The 27,399-nt window shown below is 40.4% G+C and overlaps 1 protein-coding gene across 1 annotated transcript in view; it reads right to left on the bottom strand.

Moving 5' to 3' along the window:
* Window positions 1–27,399, bottom strand: part of EPHA4 (EPH receptor A4) — a 188,261-nt gene that overhangs the window by 78,946 nt on the left and 81,916 nt on the right. Inside the window, exon 5 of the mRNA XM_077348926.1 lies at window positions 5,965–6,303. Within this exon, the coding sequence (XP_077205041.1) occupies window positions 5,965–6,303 (339 nt within the window). The remainder of the gene's footprint in view (window positions 1–5,964; window positions 6,304–27,399) is intronic.

The following is a 27,399-nucleotide window of genomic DNA, read 5'->3' as shown; positions in this document are numbered from 1 at the left end:
GATGGACTGTATGGCATTGTATCCCACTGAGGTAGCTGTCGTCCCCAGGCTCCACCCCCAAATCTCCAGGAGTTTCCCAACCTGGATCTTGAAACTATACCCCTCTCCTCCCCCACTGGTGACCTGGCAACCCAAGTGCCTGCATGTGCGTTTATGGGCTAATAAGAATATGTGTAGCACAAGATGGCAGTCTAACCGAAAGCATGAAAGATCCTTAGCATTTGGCAGTTTCTTGGATGGCTAAGGGCCATCTGACTCTTCTGATTTGTTTTTCCAACTTCCATCACTTTCAGGCCAAGGACGACAAAAGGACTTATGGCATCATATAACAATATATCATCACTTGATACACAGATTATCTAGTTTAACTCAAAGTGGTATACAGCATTTGACACACATTTTCTATACCATGTGATATACTGCACTTTAAATTAAATCAGCATTTGAAACCAAACATGGGCTTAACCAAAATGCCAAATAAGAATTTATTTTGTTTTTATAAAATCTTCTAGCATGGCTAAGTTTCCTGGAAGTAACCACTTGACATGCTTTGATTATTCTAATGGTTGGTTAAGATTTATGGAAGGATAGGATAAGATAACTGCCTTGGGTTCTCTGATGAGACAGAAAAGATTTTTTAAAAAATGAATATTTTAGAAATATCCTTTATAACCAATCTTTCCCCCCAAAATACATCTATGAGAAAACCTGAAATGCAGATCTGCTCTTTCCTTAAAGAACATCTGGGAAAATTTAATATGGATGTTCTCTGCATTCTACTTAGTTGAATAAAACTGTTGCTAGTCAAATGCTTATTTCTAACATGTCTGGTGTTGCAAATGCTTCTGTTATTTCCTGAAAATGGATGATTTAAAGAATGGGGTACTTCAGGATTGCAAGAAATGAAACAGAGGAATATGAGAAAATAGGAGCGCTAGAGTTTACAGTTCTTCTGCAAGGAAAGAGCTTTGTGGCAGGCAAAGACACTGGAAGAATGAGTGTTTACTGGACAGCATTGAACATCTTCACTCAGAAGATCCACAGCTGAGAACAAGGACAATTGATAAAATCCAATGCAAGATGCAAGGAGGGGGAAAATACTTTATTTATAGAGTATCCCCATCCTAATTGGCATTTCTCCCACTCACTTAGCTGCGATGGCAGATTTAAGAGTTTGTTAAGTTTAAAGTCTAACAAATTACTAAAAGCTCAGAATATGTCTGCTTAAAGAATAAAGAAAGAAAGCTAAGTTGCAACTATGCCAAAAAAGAACAAAACCCTCAGAAAGCAGCAGTACCCTCCTCACTACAGCAAATGAAGGCAAATCAAAAGAAGACAGAGAAATTTCTATTTATAATTGATACCATCCTGTGAGTTCTTTTTATGTAGCCTTATTCCCATGTGAAAACTCTTTATTTTAGTAAAGAAACAACTGCCCAAACTTTACTGTGTGCCCACATATAATATATACAGAACAATTACAACTGTCACATTGAAGACTAAAACCACTCAAGCAGTTATCCTGGTGTATAAATGGTAAATACACAAAACCCATACTGATGTTGTTCCTTTCCACTAAGCAAAGGTTCTCTACTAACCACAGACAGGGTCTCTTTACTGAAAGATTTATTTTTAATTTTGAACAGCTTCACTAGGGGAGGAGAGACCCAAGGTTTTATGTAGCTTGGCAAGATACTACGTAAGTTTTCTCACTGGAATCAGCCTTTAAAGTATGGGAATTTCCTCTCTATTTCCTATTATTAATCTGACTGTATTTCTAGAGGATGCTTTAAAAAACGGTGGAACATTCCAGCCAGTGATAAGTCATTTTCAGTTGCAAGAGGTGGATATTGAAGCCTGTGCTTAACACTAGCTTATACCAAATGACAGAAAAGAGCTTAATTCTGGCTGCATCATACATACAACTGTTACTGGAATTTGTCAGAAATGTATTCAGGCAAACATCCTCCCCTCAGCTGTCGGAGGCCAGTGATTCAGACACTGATTTATATAATTGTTATGAGGACACCACCACAGTTTTCACAGTGAAATCACTGGGTTAAGCTGGTTTTCACCCAGTGTCTCCATCTCTCTTTATACGAGATGAATTACTACAGTCCTTTTGCTTAATGAAATCATGACTCTGAGTTGTATGGTACTGGGAATATATTCGAATATTTTTCACACGTTTCTCTAAGGTAGGCATTTTAAAAAATAATATCATTAATACCTGGCTTAAAGTTTTCTTTGGATACTACTTATAAACCAAGGCACATATCTTATTACAGACGGTAATGTATTCAAAATCACTTTCCGTAACAAAGGATTCATTTGCATATTTTCACTTAAACATTCTCTTGTACTGTTTGAAATGGGAAAAGGTTACATATGTGTTAGTGAATAAGCTAAATTGTTCTCAGTATGTTGATAAAAACTGTCTCAAAAATAGAAAACACTCATTCACAAAAGTGCTGTTTATAACAGTATACTATTGAATTAAATTAAATAAAGATGATGCCAACCAACTAAATACATGCAGGTTACAGATTACAGCAGAGATGATTGAGCTGAGATCCTCTTCGATCTTACAAATTTTGTAAATATTTATATTTATTTAATTTCTGTACTACCCTCCCAGTGAACAGGCTTGGGACAGTGTACAACATGGATATTACTGTAAACAAAAATGTTTTAATTTGGTTTAGCAGCAGTAGGTTAGGTATTAGGTCTTAGTACCAACTAGTAGCATCAGCAGTCCCAGTTTATGATAGTTCTTCTGGAACTAGAGCTTATTCAGGGGGCCTCTTTCTAGTAGGAAAGCCCAGTTGATGTTACCATTTCCCTGACTCCAGCCAAAAGCCTGGCAAAAGAGCTCTGCCTTAAAGGCCCTGCCTAACTGTGACAGTTCTGTCAGGGCCTGGATGTGTTCTGGGAGCTCATTCCACCAGATGGAGGCCAGGGTGAAAAATATTCTGTCCCTGGTTGAGCCCAGACATACCTCTTTAGGGTCAGGGACCACAGAGTGCTTTCTCAAATCTGCAGGCCCCGGACTGTGAATGGCCTCATGGGTAAGAACCAATACTTTAAAACTGATTCAGAATTCAACCAGTAACCAATGCAGCTGTCAGAGCACAGATTGAACATGTGCCCTCCATGATGTTCATGTGAGGACCCTGGAAGATAGCTGTCATTTCTAGAACAAGGATAAGGCTAGGCTCATGCAGAGCAAGCTACAGATATACTACTGACAATATTGTTTTCTGATACCTTTAATCTGTATTTCATGAATACACATGAACAACTCTTTTTCCCACTCACCATGAGAATCTAACCCTATTTATCCATATACAACCAGACCTGAGCAGAGAAAGTAAAAACATAAGAAAAGTTCTATGGGATCAGACCACTAATCCACCATCCTGTCTCATACGGTGGTCAACCAGTTCCTCTAGAGCACTAGTTCTCAACCTTCCTAATGCCGTTACCTTTCTCTTCAGTTCTTCATGTTGTGGTGACTCCCAACCATAAAATTATGCAATTGTTCATAACTGTATATAAATTGGCTTTTTTCCCCGGGGTGTCTCAGTTCATTTCTTCCTCTTGTCCCACCATGCTGATCTTGCTCTTTTCTGCTGCTCCAGACAGATGAGCAATCTATCTTTATCTACCCCACAAGGCTGTTGTGTGGATGAAATGGAAGAGGAGCGATGCCAGCCACTTTGCGACCCCCTTGGAGAAAAGGGCTGCTTGCCCTGCCATGACCCCTGTGAAAGGGTTGTTCGACCCCCAAAGGGGTCACAACCCCCAGGCTGAAAGCCACTGCTCTAGAGGGTCAACGACAAAGCACAGAGGTTGAGACCTTCCCCTGATATTGCTTCCTGGCACTAGTAATCAGAGGTTGACTGCCTCTGAATGTGGAGGTTCCCTCGGTCACCATTGCTAATAGCCATTGATACTTATCCTCCATTAAGCTATCTAATCCCCTTCTGAACCCGTTTAAGCCCATGACCATCACTATATCCTTTTGCAGCAGATTCCACATTTTAATCACTCTCTTTGTAAAGAAGTATTTCATTTTGTTTGTCCTGAATCTACAGCATGTCAGCTTAATTAGATGCCCTAAAGTACTAGTATGTTGGGAAAGGGAGAAATCTATGTCAACTCTCTACCCCGTGGATAATGTTACAAACCTACATCATGTCCCCCCTTAAGTGTCTCTTTTTCTAAACTGAAACTTCTCAGATTCAGCCTTTCCTCTCAGGGAAGGTGCTCCAACTCCTGAATCATCTTGGCTGCCTTCTTCTGTACTTTTTCTAGCTCTGCAATGTTATTTTTGAGATATGTTCACCAGAACAATGCACAATATTCCAAAAGAGTCACCACCATGGGTGGCTGTTTCCCTAGTACACAGGTTTGACACTTTAATTGAGCTATCCACTATAACCCCGAGATCTTCCCCCTTCTCAAATTCAGCAAGTTCAGACCCCATTAGCCTATACATGAAGTTGGGATTTTTTGTCCCAATGTGCACTGAACTACATTTGCCACACCCACTCACCTAATCTGTGGAGATCCTCTTGAAACACACTTCACTGTCAGCCTTGGTTTTCACCATCCTGAATAATTCCGAGTCTCCTGCATACCTGGCCACTACATTAGCCCCTAATTATTATTTAACTTATTAAATAAAACTGTACTGGCCCCAATAGCAATCTTTGCAGAACCCTATAGGCTGGATCATCTGAACAACCCTCTGAATATTTCCCCTATGATACAGCATGCTTTTTTGATCTCCTTAAAATTTCCAGCTGAATTTTACAACACCAAACCAGGAGCCAATGAAATGCCTGTGCAGGTGCACTCTTAGCTATAGATCCTTCTAAAAGGGAAGCTACTTTTTATATGAATTGTCTAAGGAGAAAAGATTGCCCTAATCCCATGGACAATGCTTTATGTAGATGAGATAGACTGTCTTTCATTACATAAGGTAGGAATAATAGAGGACAACCTTGGAAGATAAGGATTGCTCTCTATAATGCCACTTAAGGTTTCTCTGTCTGTAAAGTCTGCAGCTGCTTCCCCAAATTAACTACGGCTGCATTCAGACATCACATATAAACTTGTTTAAGGAAAATGAGCACATAGTTTGTTTTCAGGCTTCTGTTTATGCCTCCCTTCTACTTCAACAAGAGAGAACTATAGCTAAACAAGCTCTGGTTGCCTAAAATGTGTCCATTCAGGTACAGAAATTAATTGCAGTTAATTCCCCCACTTTCCAGAATGCCAAAACAGGCTTTAATAGTGTTTTAGAACCCTGGTTAGTTGTGGTGTGGAGGGAACTAACTACTTTACCTGCCCATTCACATTCATACATCATGAGTAACCACAGTTCTTTTAAAACTGGCATTCTATATGTTTGGAGGGCAGGGGCGGAATTAAGGGCACACATGAACATGCGAACAAACTGGGTTCGTATACACTTTTCCACGACTGTTGCATTACACACTGTCTGAATGCTTTATATTGTTTCAGAAGCTTATAAAAGCCAAACGATACTGCAGTTCTATGTTCTAGGGAAGTGCCAAGACTAATCTACACATATTCTGAACTTTCAGTGGCTCAGTCAGTTGTGAACTTACCTTCTATTCCATATAATGCAGAAAAGAAGCAGGGTTTTTGACTGAACTGCTCTCCAGCTCAAAAATTAAGACTCTTACTCAAGTAAGACTAGGATGTTCTTGTTAAAATGGAATAATTCCTGGGCAGAATGAGTCCTGATGTTTTCTTGGTGAAGCAAACACATTACAAGACTATATGAAAGGGTCACAGCTATTTTAATTTTGAGCAGCCTCTCCTTAAATCATACTAATAAAGTATTGGTGAAAATATTCAAACAAAGGATCATATCTTCAGAGTATTGAGAGGAAGACAGAAGGAGAAAAAAATAAGAATATAAATGTTTACCTGCTTGGTTAGTTGTCACAGTGACGGACACAGCCTGTTCTGGACTCGGATTTTGCTTGGATACACCATTTACTGCCCAGATTTCAAAGGTGTAATTAGTATGTGCCAAAAGATCAGTAATGGAAACCTTGGTGGTTTTCAAGCCATTCTGCTGAGGGCTGAAGTGTACGCCACTACCACATGACCGACAGCGGTTTAGGTCGCTGGCCCCACATCTCTTGCATACTACATTGTAGGAAATGTCTTCACGGCCACCTTTGTTTTGAGGGGGGCTCCATTCCAAGTTGACCGATGTTTCATTGACATTGGATATCAGGTTCTGGGGGGCAGAGGGAGGGCCTGCAAAACAAAAAACATCATTTTATTATACTTCTACAATAACGATGGAAAAGAACTGTCTGGGAAAAACATACACTGTTTTATATCACATAATTCATGACAGAAAACACATCAGGTTGTTTGTAATACATGTACTTTCACAATTTGAGATCCTTTTTGAAAAAGAAAAACTAAGATACTAGAAGTTACATATGGCCATTCTCCATGCAGGACTTTATATATGTACCTCTGGTTGGATCAGTAAATGTGTATGCAAACTGTACTGTGAATATTTTTCCCCAGGTTGACATACACTTCATTCAGGTGCTGTGCAGGCCTGGTCAACAGATTAGCAATAGTAGTTATATTTGATTTGCAAATATCTTTGATTTTTATCCCACCCTCTCAACAAACAAAGCCACAGTCCTAGCACCATGAACATATACTGTAGACAACTTCATGAAGCATTCTGTCCAGGGACAATACAGAAAGAACAGAGTATTAAAGCCTTGATCAGATATTAATACAACCCTTGGGATTATATCTAAACAGAGACTTTTATACATTCCTCTCCATTCACCTCTCACTGTACAAAGGTGGCCTATACATCCAGTGGTTTCTGTTTCATAGGGTCAGGATGATCCTTTTTCAAATAAACGTTGCAGCTCTCCATTTCTGAAAGACTTCTCTCTACAGAGAGCACACGAGCCTAAAATCCAGTTTCAATCTCTGGATGGCCTGAAATATTAATCTGAACAAGAGCTTCCACAATATATGCCAATATTGAGACATAAAAAAAAAAACATAGTGTCTTACAAGAAATGTGATCATATTCATTGCTACAGGATTGGAAGCAAAATTATGAGTTCTGTGGTTGTAAAGCCAAAACAGAATCTTCTATAATTTATCACAAGAGTCAGCGTGGTATAGCAGTGACAGTCTTCAGCTAGGATTTGGAGACACAGGTTTGAATCTCCACTCTGCCATGCCATACTCAATCTCTCTCTCTCGTACTAACCTACTTTGTAGGGAAATTGTGAGGACAAAATGGAGATGTAAAATGTGTTGTGTGTGTGTTTCACATTCCTGCATACAGGCATTCCACATATTGGAGGGAGGAGCGGCAAATACAGGAGAATTCATTTTGTTATGTTTTATAAGAGTGTCAGAGTCAGTTAACGGAATGTCTCTCACTCAGTGAGTGCCTGCTTCTATATACTTGTGTGTTTCAGTCAGAGTCAGTGTCTCAATAAATTACTGTAACAGAAAGAAGTGTATTATAAACAAAGTTTACTTCAGTAAGGAAGTATGAGACTGAAACTCTGTTTCTTATTACAATTATAGCCATTGAGACAAAAAGAGAAAAGACTATGAGCTACATAAGAACTGTTCTTTGTGTTTGTTAGCTGTGAACATAAATGTGTTTAAGAATTACTCAAAGAAAACTGAATGATTACTTCAAGAAAAAGAACTGCCCGAGTGAAAAACAAAGAGATCTTACTTAGCCAATACAGCAACATTATCTTAAAGCAAACGTTCCCTGCTTACTCTCTGTGATTCTGTGATGTCTAAAGGCTATCACACAGATTTATTCTCTTATTCAACAAGGATATTGGTTTAAATCACAAAACCAGTCCAAAATTAATTTTTTACAACAGTGTGCCCACTGAGGAAAAAAGTGGACAATTCACTTTATTGGGAGAAAGCTCAAGGCCCATGGTCTTGCCCATCCATACAGTACGGCTTGTGAGAATAAGTACGACTGGCATCAGAAAAAGCTGGGGTCTACTGTGCCTCTGTTGCTCCTTGCCCAGGCACAGAATGAAGAGCAAAGGCTTTGCCCTGTGCTATACTGGTGTGGCATGACTGGTATGGAGGTTCAAAGGCACAGCACTACCTCACTTCACCCTGGCAATGAGTGTGGTGCAGCCAGTCCTGTAGCCAGGAAACTTGCTTGTTGGAGGGGCAAATTTTTTGTTAAGGGGACAGTGGAGGCATCAGCTTATTTTATCCAGGCTGACTTTGAAAGCAGCTTTTCACAGCTGTTCACCTGCAATGGCCTGATTTAAAGAATTTAAAGGAGGGTTGCAGAGGGGCAAACGCAATGGGGCTTATTTTCTTGTCAACATGACTCTTGGGTCCTTAGCCATGCGGTGGGCTTCCAGATATCTTTTGGACCGTGCACCTCAGAGTGGTGTGTCCAAGCAGCAGTTTCAGCTGCTGCCATGGCAGTTTAAAACTTGCTTCTCTTTCCCCACTTTAAATTGACCCTCACCATTTATTTGCATTGATGTCAGTAAAGGCTGAAAGTCAGCAGTGACAAGAGTTTTTACTAGCTGCTGCTGCTCTTGCTGTGCCCATTGGTTTGTCAAACTTTTTTGGGGGGAGGGGTGGAAAGGGGAAGATTGTGCAAGGCAGATGAGAGGCTGGTTGACTGGCTAGCTTGCTGCAGGAGAGGCAAGCAGTGGAAGCTGAGTGGGTGGCTTTGAAAGGCAGTGCAGCTTCTAGCCCAGTATGAAAGGAGATTCTGTTATGGGGAAAAGACATAATTGGGCCAGCCAATGAGCTATGGCACAGAGGAAACGTCCCTGAGTAGAAGGGGATATGTGTTTTGGCTTTTCCTACAGCAGGAAGAAAGCTGACTAGTGGGGCAGGGCATGCTTGGGGTGGGGTCTTGCCCCTCTCAGTCCCTCATGGCTAAGGGCATGGGAGGAGCCATGGCATCACCCATACTTCTGTTTGCCAACCATACTGTGCCTAGGCATGGTGAGGAATGGCATAGATGCAGTACTGTCTGCTTTCACCCTGTGCTAGCTAAGACTGAAGGGAAGAAGCATAATAGTGTCCACATTTGTCCTGATGACTTGGGTAGGATGCAAATGACACGGAAGACCATGGTGAGATCTTCTTTCTCCCCAGCTGGTTCTTCATCCCTCCATGAGATGAGGTGGTTGTGGCCCTTGTCTTGGGCCATTATTATCAACCATACTAATGGGCAGATCATTAACTGAACTTTAACTATCCTGTGCTAGAAGCCATGAGTGATTCGGACTTTCAAAAAAGCCACCTTTGTATAAGGCTTGTGTGGTGGCTTTGGTTTGTTGGTGGGAACTGAAATGTGGGAAAATGAATAGTCAGTGTGGCAGGTCAATGGGGGGGGGGAGATGTGGCTGAGCATCATTTGCATTTTTGTGAATGATGATGTGGGTAAGTTGGAGAGCAGAAGGGGACTAACTGGTGCAGTTAGGAAGCTTGAGTGGTATTTGTGTGAGTGAACAAGTATGAAAGGTGTATATTTAGAGAGCCAGATTGGTGTAGTGATTAAGAGTGGCAGCCTCTTCTAGAGAGAGCTAGGTTTGATTCTCCACTCCTCCACATGCAGCCAGCAGAGTAACCTTGGGCTAGTCACAATCCTGTTAGAGCTGTTCTCACAGAGCAGTCCTGTCGGAGCTCCCTCAGCTATGCCTACCTCACAGGATGTCTGTTGCAGGAAGAGGAAGGAAATTGTAAGCTGCTTTAAGACTCCTTTGGATAGTGAAAAGCAGGGTATAAAAAGCAACTCTTCTGCTACTACTTATAAGAATGGAAGAGATAACAGATAGAAGTCCTAAAGTCTTATAATACTAAACTAGGACCAGGAGAGATGAGCAACTTGGAGAAAACAATAGGATAAATACATGCCAAAAACATCTGGAAATTATCACAAGCTTTCATATGAAGGGATATTTTACATACAATGATTCCTCCAATAAAATTTGCTATTCTGTTATTTTTGTAGAGTTGGAAAATAATCTTCATAGAAATTGCAGAACTAAATGAGATGTCTGATGATAATGAGTTATGTTAAAATGAATGGCTCTTGCCTGAGAGCCACGTCTCCACCAACCAGAGGGCTACAGTAACTCTCAAATCCATTAAGACGGTGTTCGAGGAAACCATGTCCAGTTTCACATGGGGAAATGTGCCACAATGAATCAAACTCCTCAGAAGCAAGGAGCTGGTAATTAGTATGTAGGAAGGAGGCTTGTGATGTCTAAATAAAGAAGCAACCAAGCAGAAAACAAGGGAAGCAGATGCTTGCAGGTTGCCCCACCTCCAGCATGAAAACGGAGATGCAGAGACAGTCGATAATGTAGCTACCGAAAATCTAGCAGGTTGAAGAGGGCAGAAGAGGTAGAGTTTTATGTTTAATAAGCTCCTGGTTTTCTTTTGCTTGTCACATAAGTCTCGCTTCCATGAAGAATCCCACAAGGCAAGAACCTCACAGAAGCAGAGAAAGGCTTGTATTGGCAGCAGTCAGTGACTCTTCCCAGCGCAGGTGATGCAAAGCATCATTTTGCTTGGAGCAACCATCTTTCCTCAAGCAGCAAACTGTGCCTTCGCTCTGTCTATTTCTTAATGGTGGAGGAGGAAGGATTGGTGGTGGTGGGGGGGGGGAGAGCTAAGTTACAATAAGGTGAAAACTAGCAGAACTCTTGTGCTACAAGGTTTCTATTTGAATGGGCTAACAGTCTTATCCTTAAAAAAAACATTTTCCCTGGAGTAACCTCACTGACCTGCATAAAAGTGCCCTCTGAATCACTAAGAATGTTGCAGTTGCTATCCTGGAAAATTCAAAGTCCTTTAAATTGTCCCTTTCTAAAGACTTTGTCAAATACTTTGGCCACCTCATGAGAAGGAAGGACTCCCTGGAGAAGAGCCTAATGCTGGGAGCGATCGAGGGCAAAAGAAGAAGGGGACGACAGAGAATGAGGTGGCTGGATGGAGTCACTGAAGCAGTCGGCGCGAGCTTAAATAGACTCCGGGGAATGGTAGAGGACAGGAAGGCCTGGAGGATCATTGACCATGGGGTCGCGATGGGTCGGACACAACTTCGCACTTAACAACAACAACAAAAGACTTTGTTTACATGATATTGCAGTTTAAGGAGCTGAGAGACCAATTGGATTACTGTGAGTGTGGTGTAGCAGTTAAAATGTCAGACTATAATCTCAGTCACGTCAGATCTTTATTGCGGACATAGACCAGTATAAGGAAAATTAATAAACAATCAGAAAACAGGGAACAGACAGCAAAAAGCATAAAACAGCTAAAAGCATAAATTCACTAATACCGTAGTATAAAATAGTTTACGGTGACCATAAAACTACTAAAAGCACAGATTAGATTATTACAATAAATAGAGATAATATATGTGAAATTATTCTGATCAATCACAGATCTCTGAATCATTAAGTATGAATCATCGTATGCCTATTTTTCATGGCTGCTATGCAGAACCTGGCAACACACAGGTTCTGTAGCACATTTTTTGTCTATGAGCAGTAAGGAAGATTACAATTAACCTGAACATTGTGACTATAAATCTCAGGTTCAGATCTCCACTCTGCCATGGAAAGTTGCTGGCTGGTGTTTTGCTAGTCACCACAATCAGCCTAACTACCTCACGGGGTTGTTGTGAGAATAAAAAGGAGAAGAAACACTCTGTATAGGCTGCTTTGGGTTTCTATTGGAAAGAAAAGTGGAAAATAAATTACTAAGTACATAAATCATCAATAATTATAAATTCATATGCCATTTACAATCTCTCTCTTAATTGATCAATTTTGCTCATATTCATTTTTTAGGGATAAGATGAATGTTACTATCAACTAAACCTGACAATGTGTAACCTTCTCCACCCTTATCTGATGCAAAAATAACATTTAACTACTGATAAAATGATTCCAAGTGTTCACATATTCCATCAACTTAGAAGGAACCAAAGCAGAATAATATAATTTTAAGAAGAATAAAAAAGAAAGCAGTTGATTTTTCATGTGTAGGGAGATATTTTTATTATTGTTATTTTAATTCTCCCAATATTAAAAGGGGAGCACTTTAAAATTTAGGCAATTTCATCTGCTTTTCACTAATTTTGTCGTTGTCTGGATCCCTGTGCATGACTTATTATACAAGCTACTGTGGCTTGTTATTGTGAATCATCTGTTCATTTCAACAGGGCTTGCATAGGAGTTCCATTTAAGTGACAAAGAAATAATAAATACTGTCATAGGGCCAACTATAATTGTATTTCAGCTACCACATACTGCTAAATGCTGTTGCTTGCTGCCTGTCAATGTACCATGAAATTGCATGCATGATGGTCCCATACTTTGCCCTCACTCAGAGGCAAGATTTTTCCCTCCATTTTTCTTTCCCTTTATTGACTTAGCTGCCCTAGTAATATATTTTCTTCTTTGCTGAAGTCCTCTGGGTGTCCTACTCTGTCACAGTACAATATTTTGGCTGCTGGCTTTTCTCAGAGACTTGAGGGGCTGATCAGGAGCTGGCTTTAAACAAGGTAAATTGCATTCAAAATGTTCCGAAATTCATAAATAACAAAATATGTTATTTAGCATAGAGGTGAAAGGTCGCTTTATTTGTAAACTACTCACATTGACTCTTTTTCACAAAGAGATGTACACAAGTGCGTGCAAGATGTATGGGTGTTCACTGTAACATTTGAATGGTGGAACGTGGTAAAAGGCAGGTTTATATTGCCAACAGATCTATAATCTTAATTGGAAAAAATTCTGATTTCTTTCTTCCCTCTCACAACGTTTACATTTATTGCGACCAAAGCCCAACAGAGTACACTAAAAATATATGTGCAATCAAAAACTGTTATCAGGTACAGTAAAATTGCATTAGTGATTTTTTTTAAATTATTGAAATATTAGTATCTTGCTCTTCACCATGGCTCAAGAGGTTTTACAAGTTAGAATTAAAATAACTTTAAAACCAAGATAACTCTTTTCCTATGTGTACACACACAATTTAATTTCATACTTCTCTAAATGATGTAATCCCATTTTATTGCATTGTTTACTATACTATTTTAATTAATTCTTCTCTGGCCCGGTAATCTCATTTTACTGCATTGTTTACTGATCCTTATTCCATTTTAAAAAATTCTATAATTAGATGTCTCAAAAAGAAAGGTGGTCAATAAATGAATGAAATAAATAAAGAAAATTACACTGACTTGTTGAGATCTATATTTCTGTAGTTTATTTAAGGTTTGGATTGATATATATATATATGTCAGTAAAATACATAAATTCTCAAAATATACAAAATTAAAATTTATGTTTAGTTAAAATATTTTAAAATTACACAGCAACTATTACCTTTAATAGTGTTCTTATGTGAGAAGGAGGGGTGTCTATTTAATATTAACCTTCACTGAGGAATATAGACTGGTGGCTATAGGTTGAGTATTCAGTGGCTAAATATTACTGTAGAACTCCAGCATAGACCAGCAGAACACCTGCTTTTGAGATCCTGCAGAACTGTTTAAGGCCCCCAGGGCCCTGATCTTTTGTGACAGAACATTTCACCAGTCCAGAGTCAGGGTCGAGAAAGCCCAAATTGACCTCCTTAGGACCAGAGATCCCAAGCAGATTCTGATCATTAGATTTCAACACTTTCGGGGGGACATATTGGGAGAGGCGGTCCCAAAAATATGATAGTTCCAGTCCATTTAGGGCTTTAGAGAGCCAGCTTAGTGTAGTGGTTAGGAGTGTGGACTTCTAATCTGGCGAGCCAGGTTTGATTCCATTCTCCCCCACATGCAACCAGCTGGGTGACCTTGGACTTGCCACAGCACCGATAAAGCTGTTCTGACCGAGCAGTAATATCAGGTCTCTCTCAGCCTCACCTACTTCACAGGGTATGTGGCATATAAGAACCAACTCTTCTTCTTCTAAATGGTCTCAAATCTGATTTGGTCTTCAACGTGGAGCCAATGCGGCTGGAAGAACATACCGTATATATTCACATATAAGCAGATCCGCATATAAACCGAGGCATTTAATTTTATCACAAAATCTGGGAAAACTTATTGACTTGCATATAAGCCGAGGGTGGGAAATGCAGCAGGCTACTGGTGAATTTTCAGGGTGGCCTAAGTGCTTAACCCATGCTCAATCATCACAGGCTTTCCCATCCAGCCTCCTTCCCAACAAATACAGGAAAGTCAAGAGGATGAATAGCTGCTGGTTTTTGTACCCCGCTTTTCACTAACCAAAGGAGTCTCAAAGTGGCTTACAATTCCCTTCCTCTCTTGATGCCAGTCACCCTGAGAAAGTACTGACAGAAGTGTTCTGTGAGAACAGCTCTGGAAGGAAAACCAAACAGTGCCCCCCAGGCCAGCGAACCAGAGCAGAACAATAGTACCCAAAGTTGGCAACCTACTACAACAAGTACAACAGCTAACAAACTGGGGGCTACAGTGCCCCCCAGAGCAAAACACTGAAATAAAGAACTGTAAAACTGAAAACTAAAAGAAAGAATTGTAAAAATCAACTTTTAAAAGAAACACAACCCTAAGAAGAAAAGGCAAACAATGCTGCCCCTCAGATAAAAGAAGAAATACTGAAAAACAGTAAATCCCAAAGCACCCCTAATACCCACCCCACCCACAGAAACCAAAATAATAGTTTGGAAGAAGTGATTAGGAAAAGAAGGGGAAAAAATATCAGAATCCCTCAGTCAAACCATTGATGTCATAGAAACTGCCAGAGTAAGCTTTCAAGATATATGCAGAAGGCAATGGTTAACTGGGAGCAATTAGCTCAGTTGCAAAGAGCTCAGGTTGCAAATGCAATGCTGCGTTTGGCTGGCTGGGGGCAGGCTGTTAATCAATTACCCGCATATAAGCCAAGGAGGTCTTTTAAGTTCTAAAAACTGTGCTTGAAACCTCGGCTTATATGCGAGTATATACGGTAGGTTGTATATGAGCTCTCCACTTGGTTCTGATAAAGACCTGTGCAGCTGCATTCTGGACTAATTGAAGCTTCTAGATCAACTTCAAGGGTAACCCTACATAGAGTGAGGTACCATAATATAGCCTGGAGGTGACAGTTGTGTGGATCACTGTGGGTAGATTGGGTATCAACATAAAGGGTGCTAGTTGCCAATACACAGAAGGACCTAATATGGGTATTGTATGCAGGGGAAAGGATTTATGCACAAATCACCATGTCCCATTACTGTGGATCACGTGCATAGCAGTACCATTTAAATGGCATAGTTTTCTATATACCGCTCTCCCCGAAGGCTCAGGGCAATTCACATAAAACAGAAACAATGCCACTTAAATGTAGACTATTTTGTAGACTGCTTTCCACAACACTATGGACAAAACTATCCTCCAAATGGCTCTCTCATCTAAGTACTCAAGACAACATATTTAAGTATCCTCTCCTGCACTTTATCTGCTCAAGAACCTAAGGTCATCCAGGAAATAAATTAGACAGATGAACCTATCCTGACATAGCAACAATGCATTTTACCATGGGTGTGTTTGACTTGAAGGAAATGTTTTTTTTTAATCTTTGGATTAATGCCTCCAAATAAGATCTATGCAGCTCCTTTTGTACCCCCTTGCTGAGGTGCAATTCATCTGTGTGAGCGGGAGGGAGGGGGATTGGGAGAGCTAACTGTTGCTGACTGGCCTTAGTTTGTGATGTCTATAGTAAGGGGTTTTATAATGGGTTTTCATGGAGGGGTGATTCTGTATTGTTAGCCAAACAAATAGGTCCCAGTACGCCTGAGCCAACTGAGAAGGATGGGCTATAAAGTTGTTGTTGTTGTTGTTGTTGTTATTGTTATTATTATTATTGCCTCGTCAGATCCATGAATCAAGGCAAGCTGGACGTGGTTAAACAAGAAATGACAAGACTGAACATCGACATTTTAGGAATCAGTGAACTAAAATGGACAGGAATGGGTGAATTTAATTCAGATGACCATCAGGTATACTACTGTGGACAAGAATCTCACAGAAGAAATGGAGTAGCCTTCATAATCAATAAGAGAGTAGGAAAAGCAGTCTTGGGATACAATCCCCAAAATGACAGAATGATCTCAGTTCGAATCCAAGGCAAACCATTCAACATCACAGTGATCCAGGTCTACGCCCCAACCACTGCTGCTGAAGAGGATGAAGTTGATCAGTTCTATGAAGCCCTACAACACCTTCTAGAAGCAACGCCCAAAAATGATGTGCTTATCATCATGGGGGATTGGAATGCTAAAGTAGGAAGCCAAAAGATAACCGGGATAACAGGCAAGTTTGGCCTTGGAGTACAAAATGAAGCAGGGCACAGGCTGGTAGAATTTTGTCAAGAGAATACAATGGTCATAGCAAACACTCTTTTCCAGCAACCCAAGAGACGACTCTACACATGGACATCACCAGACGGTCAACACAGAAATCAGATTGACTATGTGCTCTGCAGCCAAAGATGGAAAAGTTCTATCCAGTCAATAAAAACAAGACCAGGAGCTGATTGTGGTTCAGATCATGAGCTTCTTGTTGCAAAATTTAGGCTTAAATTGAAGAAAGTAGGGAAAAGCACTAGGCCACTCAGGTATGAACTAAATCATATTCCCGACGAATACACAGTGGAGGTGACAAATAGATTTAAGGAATTAGATCTGATAGACAGAGTGCCTGAAGAACTATGGACGGAGGTTCGCAACATTGTACAAGAGGTAGCAACTAAAACCATCCCAAAGAAAAAGAAATGCAAGAAATCAAAATGGCTGTCTGAGGAAGCTTTACAAATAGCTAAGGAGAGAAGGGAAGTGAAAGGCAAGGGAGAAAGAGAAAGATACACCCAACTGAATGCAGAATTCCAGAGAAAAGCTAGAAGAGATAAGAATGCCTTCTTAAATGAACAGTGCAAACAAATAGAAGAAAACAATAGAATCGGGAGGACCAGAGATCTTTTCAAGAAAATTGGAGATATGAAGAGAACGTTTCATGCAAAGATGGGTATGATAAGGGACCAAAATGGTAGGGACCTCACAGAAGCAGAAGAGATTAAACAAAGGTGGCAAAATTATACAGAAGAACTATACAAAAGCGAGCTTAACATCCCTGATGACCACAATGGGGTAGTTACTGACCTGGAGCCAGACATCCTGGAATGTGAAATCAAATGGGCCTTAGGAAGTCTGAGCAACAATAAAGCTAGTGGTGGTGACAGCATTCCAGTTGAACTATTCAAAATCTTAAAGGACGATGCAGTAAAAGTGCTACACTCAATATGCCAGCAAATTTGGAAAACTCAACAATGGCCACAGGATTGGAAAAGGTCAGTTTACATTCCAATCCCAAAGAAGGGCAATGCCAAAGAATGTTCAAACTACCGCACCATTGCACTAATTTCTCATGCTAGCAAAGTTATGCTCAAAATCCTACAAGCTAGGCTCCAGCAATATGTGGACCGAGAACTTCCAGAAGTACAGGCAGGATTTCGAAGAGGCAGAGGAACTAGAGATCAAATTGCCAACATACGCTGGATCATGGAGAAAGCTAGGGAGTACCAGAAGAACGTCTACTTCTGCTTCATTGACTATGCTAAAGCCTTTGATTGTGTGGAACACAACAAATTGTGGCAAGTTCTTAAAGAGATGGGAATACCAGAGCATCTTATTTGTCTCTTGAGAAATTTATATGCAGGTCAAGAAGCAACAGTGAGAACTGAACATGGAATCACTGACTGGTTCAAAATTGAGAAAGGAGTTCGGCAAGGCTGTATACTGTCGCCTTGCCTATTTAACTTGTATGCAGAGCACATCATGAGAAATGCGGGATTAGAGGAGTCACAAATTGGGATCAAGATTGCAGGGAGAAATATCAACAACCTCAGATATGCAGATGATACCACTCTAATGGCAGAAAGTGAAGAGGAACTAAAGAGCCTGTTGATGCGGGTGAAGGAGGAGAGTGCAAAAGTTGGCTTGAAACTCAACATCAAGAAAACAAAGATCATGGCATCCGGCCCTCTCAATTCCTGGCAAATAGAAGGGGAAGAAATGGAGATAGTGACAGATTTTATTTTCCTGGGCTCCAAGATCACTGCAGATGGGGACTGCAGCAAAGAAATTAAAAGACGCTTACTCCTGGGGAGGAAAGCTATGGCAAATCTAGACAGCATCCTAAAAAGCAGAGACATCACCCTGCCAACAAAAGTGCGTTTAGTCAAGGCTATGGTCTTCCCAGTTGCAATGTATGGCTGCGAAAGTTGGACCATAAGGAAGGCCGAGCGTCAAAGAATTGAGGCTTTTGAACTCTGGTGCTGGAGAAGACTCTTGCGAGTCCCTTGGACTGCAAGGCGAACAAACCGGTCAGTCCTAGAGGAGATCAGCCCTGACTGCTCTTTAGAAGGCCAGATCCTGAAGATGAAACTCAAATACTTTGGCCACCTCATGAGAAGGAAGGACTCCCTGGAGAAGAGCCTAATGCTGGGAGCGATCGAGGGCAAAAGAAGAAGGGGACGACAGAGAATGAGGTGGCTGGATGGAGTCACTGAAGCAGTCGGTGCAAACTTAAATGGACTCCAGGGAATGGTAGAGGACAGGAAGGCCTGGAGGATCATTGTCCATGGGGTCGCGATGGGTCGGACACGACTTCGCACATAACAACAACAACAACATTATTGCCTATCACCTAACTACACAATCTGTACTAAAGATTAATTTAGGCTCTTACAGTTGACAAACCAAGCCAACCTGTCTCTTCGCTGATATAAATTCTGTATAGCACATATTCTCCTTAAAAACAAAACCCCAAACCACCTTTAGAAACAATTAGTAATTGCACAAAAGATCTAGAAATGTGGGCACACACTGTTAAGAAATTGCTTGCAAGCACTTCTTATGACTAAGTCTTTCACACTTGTGTCTGTCCATGCAGCATTTTTCATTAACAATCTGCCAATGAGTTGCTCTTCTGAAAGCCTCCCTGGGTGTGAACAGACACTAACTTCAATTAAATATTTCCACAACTTGCCCAGATTGTCTAGTTTGACACAGGGGATTTTATTTCCACTAAGTCAGTGAAGATGGCTCAGCATGAAAGTTTTGTTATGAGCAGAACTGTGGGGGAAAAAAAAACTAATGAGGAATTCCCAAAAAACCTATCTTAGATAAAATGCCACAAAATAGCCTAATGTTCACTGAAGAATATTGACATTTAAAAAATTGAGGTGGATGATACGTGAGGTGAAAAAAATAGAGGCAGTTGCCTATTTTTTCCTGCCAATTAGTCTTTTCTGGACAATTCAATAAATTATGAATGAATTAATATGTCCACGTTAATTTTTTTAAAAAAATGCAACATCAGGATGTCTTAAATGAGTTGTGGCTAATCAAATGGTACAGAAATTTCAAATACTTTTCCATCACCTGGGAAACTATAGGCTGCATCTAGAATTTGGGTTCCGCTAACATGCTTCTTTCAATCAAACGGAGCTGTTTTGCTTTCCCCTTCTTGCTGCACTCCTCTGAACAACCTGAATTGCTGCTCTTGGGGAACAGGGAAACATTAACAACAGCATGATGAATTTGGGGGGGGGGGTGTTTTTGACAAGTGGGGGAAATGAGCAGAAATAAATAATCCCATTCCACTAATGCAGCGACCCCAAACACAGTGTCAGTGGGAACAAGGATGTCCATGAATATATTTCCTGGCACCCCCTATGTTGTTCTACAGCAATTGGGATCAGGAGGATTTCCCCCCCACAGAGCTTCTGATTCACCACTGGAAGTCAGATGGGCTGTTCATTTAAAAAGCAATATGTTTTTACACATTTTTAAATGATAGGTAATCTTGGAACACGTAAGGCACAATTCCAGCCAAATAATGAGTTGTGGTCATGACTGTTGACATATGTTCCAGTGATTTTAAAAGTCTTCAAAGGATAGCTAACTGCTTCTGAAATTCACTCCATAACAATTCTGTGAAAACTATTTTCTGGTGGATTCGATCTCATGTGGCAACCATTTTCTGGTTGCATTCACCACCTTTGTCAGAATTTCCACTGCCCATAGGCTGTAAAATGTTGATGACCCCTACTTTAATAAAAACTACTCTTGGATCCATTGAACTGATGGTAGAATACTAAGGCTGGACAATTTTGCTTGATACCTCTTTCTCTCTCTGGCCCTGTAGATCTACAAGATTTTCATGAACTCCTAGCATCAACTTTTCAGGGATTATAAGCATTACTAGGAAAGGTTAGAGATCCATGTCCATGAGCATCTTCCATTCACAGTCCATTACTTCTCAGAAGAGGCAGTCTATGAGTTCAGCTTTGAGTAGCCAGCTGATATCAGTCAAAGGCTGGCAGATGGTAGACTGTGGCAGACCCATGGATCACTGATGAATTCTTTCAACTCAACCTGATCTAGAGAAGCTCTTCTGATGTTTTCAACAAAGAGTGCATTCTCAGGAATGCTTGAAACAGATGAAGTATGTACGTAATCTTAATTGAACCTTTATCCTTGCTTTACAAATTAAAAACACATTGGAAAGCCCAGAAGATACAAATAATTAAAGAAGAATGAAGTCATCTCATCCTTGATATAGATGCATGTGTGGATACCACTAGAGCTAAGATGTCAAACTACCTGAAACAGATCATGCCTGAGCGGAAGCAGGAGACTGAACAGCCCATCAAGAAACACTTCTATAAAATAAACCTATTTATTACTATGAAAAAGCAGTTTCTTCTTTCTTTATAAAGAAACTTATACAAATTAGACTTGTGTAAGCCAGAATTCTTATGTAATAGAGAACTTCTGTACCCTGTCTAGGAAATGAAATTAAAACCAGCTGTTGCTATGATGAACAATATTTTTATCACATTACAGGCTGAGCGGATTTTGAGAAAATCATGGAAAAAGCATTGAGTGTGCACAATCAGATGGTGGATGATAATCTGTCAGCCATTAAAGATATATAGATATATATGTCTGTGTAGATGACAAAATTTGTGCAAATGTTGGTTGCTATTAAGGGAAGAAATGAGGTTATTCTATGTATTTGCCTGATAACCAGAGCCAAGAGAAAGATGAAAGATAGTAAAACGTTAGGCAATATTCCATGTGGTCTTTTTGTTCCAGTTTTTATACGCCTGATCTTATTTTGGATCATCTGAAGTGCAGACAGTGCACACAGGACATCACCTTTAACCACATGTTAGATTAATAAAATAATAAAAGCAGAGTTGTCTGGAATGCAGGTGCAAAATTCAGGATTAATTTTTCCAGAAGAATTCTTCCATTCCTAATTCTGATTTTTAACAGAAATTCAGAAGTTTGGCAGAAGATTAGTGAAGGACTACAACATGGAATTGGAAATTCTGAGAACCTTCACATACAGCATAGCTTTCATACTGTCCTCATGCAGTAGGCCAGTGGTTCTCAACCCAGGGGTTGCAACCCCTCAGGGGGTCATTTGGCCTTTTCCCAGGGTCATGGCGCTGGCCTCGTCCATGTCACCTCAGAGCTCACCGAGGCAGCATGGAGGAGGCCAGTGCCATGGTGAGCAGGAGCAGCGGTGATGCGTGCACGTGTGCCACCGCCACCACCCCTGCTGTAGGGGTATTGGAGCTACGGCGGTTGAGAACTGCTGGTATAGGCAGATATGGTTTTCTGAGATTTCAAGTACCAAAAAAATGCCCAGACATATTTTTCTTTGAAAGGATTGATAAAGTACTTTTATTTAAACTTTGGCAACATATGTTTAATCAAGATTGTGATGATCAATTCCAAAGATGTGGAAGATTCTTCTTGATAAAAAAATATGTTGCCTTAAGATGTAAAAGATAGACATGCCTTCTCAGAGTTTAACATTAGAAGCCGGAATATGAATACTACTGATCTAGTCTTAAGAGTTGCACGTTGTGGGTTGAGACTTTTCTGGATATTTCGGCGGTTAGGAGGCCAGGAAGGCATGGTTTCGGGACAGAGTGCATTCAGCCATAGAGTTCACCTTCCAAATCAGCTATTTTCTCCAGGGAAACTCATTGCTGTCACTTGAAGATCATTCATAATCCTAAGAGCTCTCCAGTTACCACCTGGAGGATGGTATAGCCTATAAGTATTCCTTCAACTGGATAAGTAGATCCTGATGACATGAGGTATTTAATGGGTCCCATGAACAGTCATCCTTTATGCCCTGTGAGATAATACTTTCAGTGCAACAATATTAAAAAGACATTGGTTATACTCAGGCTCTTGCCAACATCTCTAAGCAATTTACCAGAATAAGACTTTACAAAAGGGAAAACCTAATGAATGATAATAGGGATGATCTAACAGGCAAAACCAGCCAACATTTATTGCAATCCAAAAGGAAACTGTTACGAAGAATCAGATTTACATCAGTGCTATGACACTGTCCAGACAGTAAATCACCATTGGAGTATTCCATAGGGCATAGAAACTATTTGCAGGATAGACCCTTGGAAGTAAATCAACAGATATCATTTCCTTTAATGGTTAAATATGTAACAAGACGCACATTATCTGTTGTGTAAAATGCTGTGGTCAAATTTTTTCTGCTAAACCGGATGTTCAAAAATCAGAGCTTACATGCAAAACGGGGTACGGAGGGAGCACAGTAAAGAAAACAAGAAAGGATAAAATAAACTCCATTTCAAAAAGGAATTCTTTAAAAACCTATAATCAATTCAAAATTTATGTTACAGCTCCTACAAGCTAAATTTGCCTGGAATGTAGAAGTAAGTGGTTCTCAAAGAAATTACTTAATTTTCCATTTGTTTATACCTACAGCGACCCATTAACAGGATGGCACAGAATTGCTCAAACATGGGAAACATTCTTGTCAAGAAAATATTCCTGGCTAAATATTCCTATATAAAGATGTTGCCATCGTTATTGGGAGCGGAGTAATCTCCTATCAAAGCACTAACTAGATCCATACATGTTTACCTTCAAGCAAGGTAGCTATCTTATGCTGATGCAACCTGAGCCTTTTTGTGAACTTATGATTAAAGGAAATACATACCACTGAAAAAAATATTGTGTTTAGGGAAATGCAATCGGAACTCCATCTGAAAAGTTGTGTTGACAAAATTAAGTGGTGCATCTACTCCAGTCATTTGCATCTCTGTGAGCATTTCCTCCAATCATTACCATTTCCTCCAACACTTGCTAATTATTTACTTCAGTTTGGCTCCCCTAGCATCTGATCATCTTTCTGCAAGAGGTCCACTTCCCCTCTGGACTCCTTCTTATAAAGCTTCATTAATCACTTGTAACCTCAGGGCTGTCAATGTTTCAATCACGTTTCAGAGCCGAAAGCTGTGAAGCTGTACAGATATACTTTTCATTGTTAATCTCTCTCCCACTGAAAGACAGGTTATAAGGCTGAGTAAACAGAACAGATATGTATGGCTGACTTTTGAGAGAATGCCATGGTTTTCCTTTAACAGCTGTATATGTTGCTGCCTCTAATTGCTTTCTTTCAGCAGTTGGGGTGAGCTCCGTTATTGCTGCAGGCACGTTTACATAATCTTTGCCACTGTGAGTGACCCTTACTTCTTTAGCAACAAGGCAAATCTTAGACATTTATAATTCGGGGCTATGTGCTTTCACAATGGTCAGGGGCTAAAGTCAACTAAAAACAGCAAAACACTTGAAATACCTATCACCTGCTATTTTCTTTGTTCTGAATATCCACAAATCTATTACATTGGACCCAACAGGGTTTTTTTTTTAAACAGTGCCTTGTTGTCTAGTTACCCAACATTTTAACTTGTTAATAAGCACATTAGGAAGCCCTGCTGGATCTGACCTGTCATGCATCTAGTCCAGCATCAACACAGTGGCCACTGGATATCCCAGAGGGCCACAAAGCGCAAGCCATAGATGCCAAGGGATTCTAACAATGTTGCCACCTAGCACTCATGCTCAGAAGTTTAGTGCCTCTTTATGTGGAGGCTCCTTTTATTCAGTGTCTAGTAGCCATTCATGGACCTACCCTCCCATTAATTTGAAGCCATTTCTGAGGTCAGGCCAGGATTTACATACTTTAGTTTTTGTCACTGAAGTACGTAAAATATGTAACTTCAACGCTATCAATAATGTCCTTGTCATGTTTCATAGCCAAAAGTATGGGAATAGTTCTGAAATGTTTGCTTAGCACAACATTGTATGGCACCAGATTTCTGCAAGAGACCAGGAGAAGATGCTCTGTCCACTAATGTGGCTTCATTTAACCTCTGCTGCCTACTAAGCTATCCCAAATAACCCCCAACTAGCTACTGAGAGAGTGGTGATGGTGGTGACACTTTAAAGAATAGTTCTCTATGGAAACTAAGTTATTCATTTCGGAGTCCTAGCAAACCAAAAGGAATTTTCTACCCCATGAGCATAAGTCCCATGAAGCTGTAATAAATCTTTTACACACGACTCCCTTTTGTTTTTACAAGTTTCTTTGTCATTTTTCCTGGCACAGAATCCTTCACACCAACCTGCCAAAAGACATTTTGGCTTCCTAATTCATAGTAAGGTTTAAAGATCTCATTCAAAGGCACTCAAATGCCATGGCTATGTGAACTGCACAATAAAATCTCAATGTGTCCTATTGTAACACGCTATAGAAACATCTTTTTGTCCTTTAATATATAGTGCTACCTTCAGCACCTGCAGCATTAAATAAACTGCAGATTTTACAAGTGGACATAACTTTATATTGCTCCCCTGAGTCTTCCTTTTTGGATCTGCATTAGGAAAGTTTGTTAGAAAAGGTTGTGCTGGTGGGAATTTTATGTTTGAAGGCTTTTAAAGGCATGGATAGTTTGGTACAGGAAGTGTGTCTTCATTCTGAAGAACTTTTTGGAATCCAAGAATCCATTTGTGTGGACTGTATAATTTTGTGAATCTGTGTTTTCTGTATATTATATATTGTGTCTCCAAAGAAATCTATTTTCTTTCCATATCTCATTGTCAACATCTCCTCCCCTAGGATTGCTGATTTTACTTAGCTTTGAGTGGGTATAATGAAAAAAAATTACATATAGAATATCTAGCATTCTCCTGGTCAAAGCAGAAATTAACAGCAGAAATTAATACCAACTTTTCTCAACGTGGAAATGATTGGAAAAGCTTCAGCAAATAATTTCTGTTTATTGAACTAATCTTAAAAACAAACCAGTAGGAGAAGTAAAAATGTTAGCTATCTCATGCAAAGGTGAAGCAAAATTCATATTAAAAAGTACTTGGGAATACAATAGCTACCCTACAGATTTGCATTCAACAGCAAGGACATTTCAATCACTAGGCAAGCATAGCTGACAATCTAAGGTTCCTGACTTTGAGGGGTACTAAAAAGGTAGGGAGAGGCTCTTCTCTCTCATCTGCCTTTCATCCTGGAGATTTATAGACTGCTACCTATCCACCGTTCGATCCTCTTTCCCTTCCTCCTGCTTCCTTTCTGCAATCCACTTTCCCCCCATTACTCATATCTGCCCTGTTCCTGGCACATGCATTAGGGCTGCTAGAGGGGTAAAAGGTAAAGGTATCCCCTGTATCCCCTGTGCATGTCTGACCCTTGGGGTGACATCTTCTAGCGTTTTCTTGGCAGACTCAATACAGGGTGGCTTACAATTCCCTTTCCCAGTTATTACCATTTTACCCCCCAGAAAGCTGGGTACTCATTTTACCAACCTCGGAAGGATAGAAGGCTGAGTCAACCTTGATCCGGCTGCTGGGATTGAACTCCCAGCCTCATGGTCAGAGCTTCAGACAGCATGTTGGCTGCCTTACCACCTTGCACCACAAGGGGCTATTGCTGGAGGGGTACAACTCCCATAACCCCATAGACATTTATGCTCTGGTGTTTCCAGACAACCATACTGCAGTGGTGGCTTGAAGGGATCAAAAGGCATCAAAAGCTTTCCAGAATTCCCATATCAATTGACTCTAGTCTTTTACGGTTGTCATGATGAAACAGGGAGGGCTTCAGAAAAGCATACCTATTTTCTCTTTAATTGTTCATTCTGAATGCCTATTAAGTAAAATCTTCTTTCTAGACTTCTCACTTTCTTTTCTGTATTGAATTTTTTTTGGGGGGGGGGCAAAGTGGAAGTTCACCTAGGGCAGCGATCCCCAACCTGTGGGCCGCGGACCACATGTGGTCCTTCGACTAATTGGAGGTGGGCCCCGAAGGACCCCTTCTCCTCCCCCGTCCCTTTACTTCATCCCCCCAGCCCTTTACAACACACTTCATTGTTGTGGCATGTCTGTATCTTATTTTGAAGGGATGTTTAAACATTACCATAGCGATCAGAGAGCACTAGGGCAGTGGTTGAGAGTAGAGGAGTAAACTACCCCCGTCACCGGGCCTCAGTAAAAGGCATTGAGTGGTCCCCAGTGAGTGGTCCCCGGCGTTGAGTGGTCCCCGGTGATAAAAAGATTGGGGACCACTGACCTAGGGCACCAAAAAACCGTGGTCCACTCCTCTTCAATGGCACTGCATCTAAACTGTTCTCTCTCCAAACACCTGGTAAGATTTCAGCCTCAGAAAGGGAGGGCATCAGCTGGGCATGGAACTGGGGTCACTGTGGGTGGGCAGGTAGTTGTGAGTTTCCTGCATTCAGCAGGGTTTGAACTAGATGACCATGGATGTCCCTTCCAACTCTGTGAGTCTATGATGAACTTTATCTTCTCAGAATTAGTACAATTCCTATCATAGCAATATTCTGTTCTGTCTCTTTGTACATCATCCAGTGACCTTGAAATTATAGTCTTTCTTGATACAGAAATAAAACACTACTTAAAGAGGAAAAACAAAATCTATGCTCATTTATTCATGCAAAAATGCAAACTGCCATGGGATCCTGACCTACAAACTGTTTTCTGTATAAACAATTATTTACATATAGTGGGAAACTTCATGCAGATTCTGAATACAGCTGAAACCACATTCTAGGAAAAATACAGCTCGGAGCACAACCTTGGAAGGTTTCAAGTGGACAACAACCTGAATTCTGAAACACAACTGTAAGGGTATAAAACATTCAGACCTTTATCTAGCTCTTGTCCTTGAAAACAAGAGAAGGACAATACTATTTCCGTCTGCATTTTACAACAGTGACACAGCACTGGTGAAATCCATGTTGAGTCTCTTCTGTAGATTGCTCATCATTTCATTATGCTTCATTATGTTGATAACTGTCAGAGAGCATTAGAAGCAGAGGTTTTGAATAATAGGGCTGAAATGGTAATCTAAAAACAATATACTTTTTGGAG

The sequence above is a fragment of the Paroedura picta genome, chromosome 8 (assembly GCF_049243985.1).
Source record: "Paroedura picta isolate Pp20150507F chromosome 8, Ppicta_v3.0, whole genome shotgun sequence".
NCBI classification, from domain to species: Eukaryota; Metazoa; Chordata; class Lepidosauria; order Squamata; family Gekkonidae; genus Paroedura; species Paroedura picta.
This window is presented reverse-complemented; position numbering and strand designations above follow the sequence as displayed.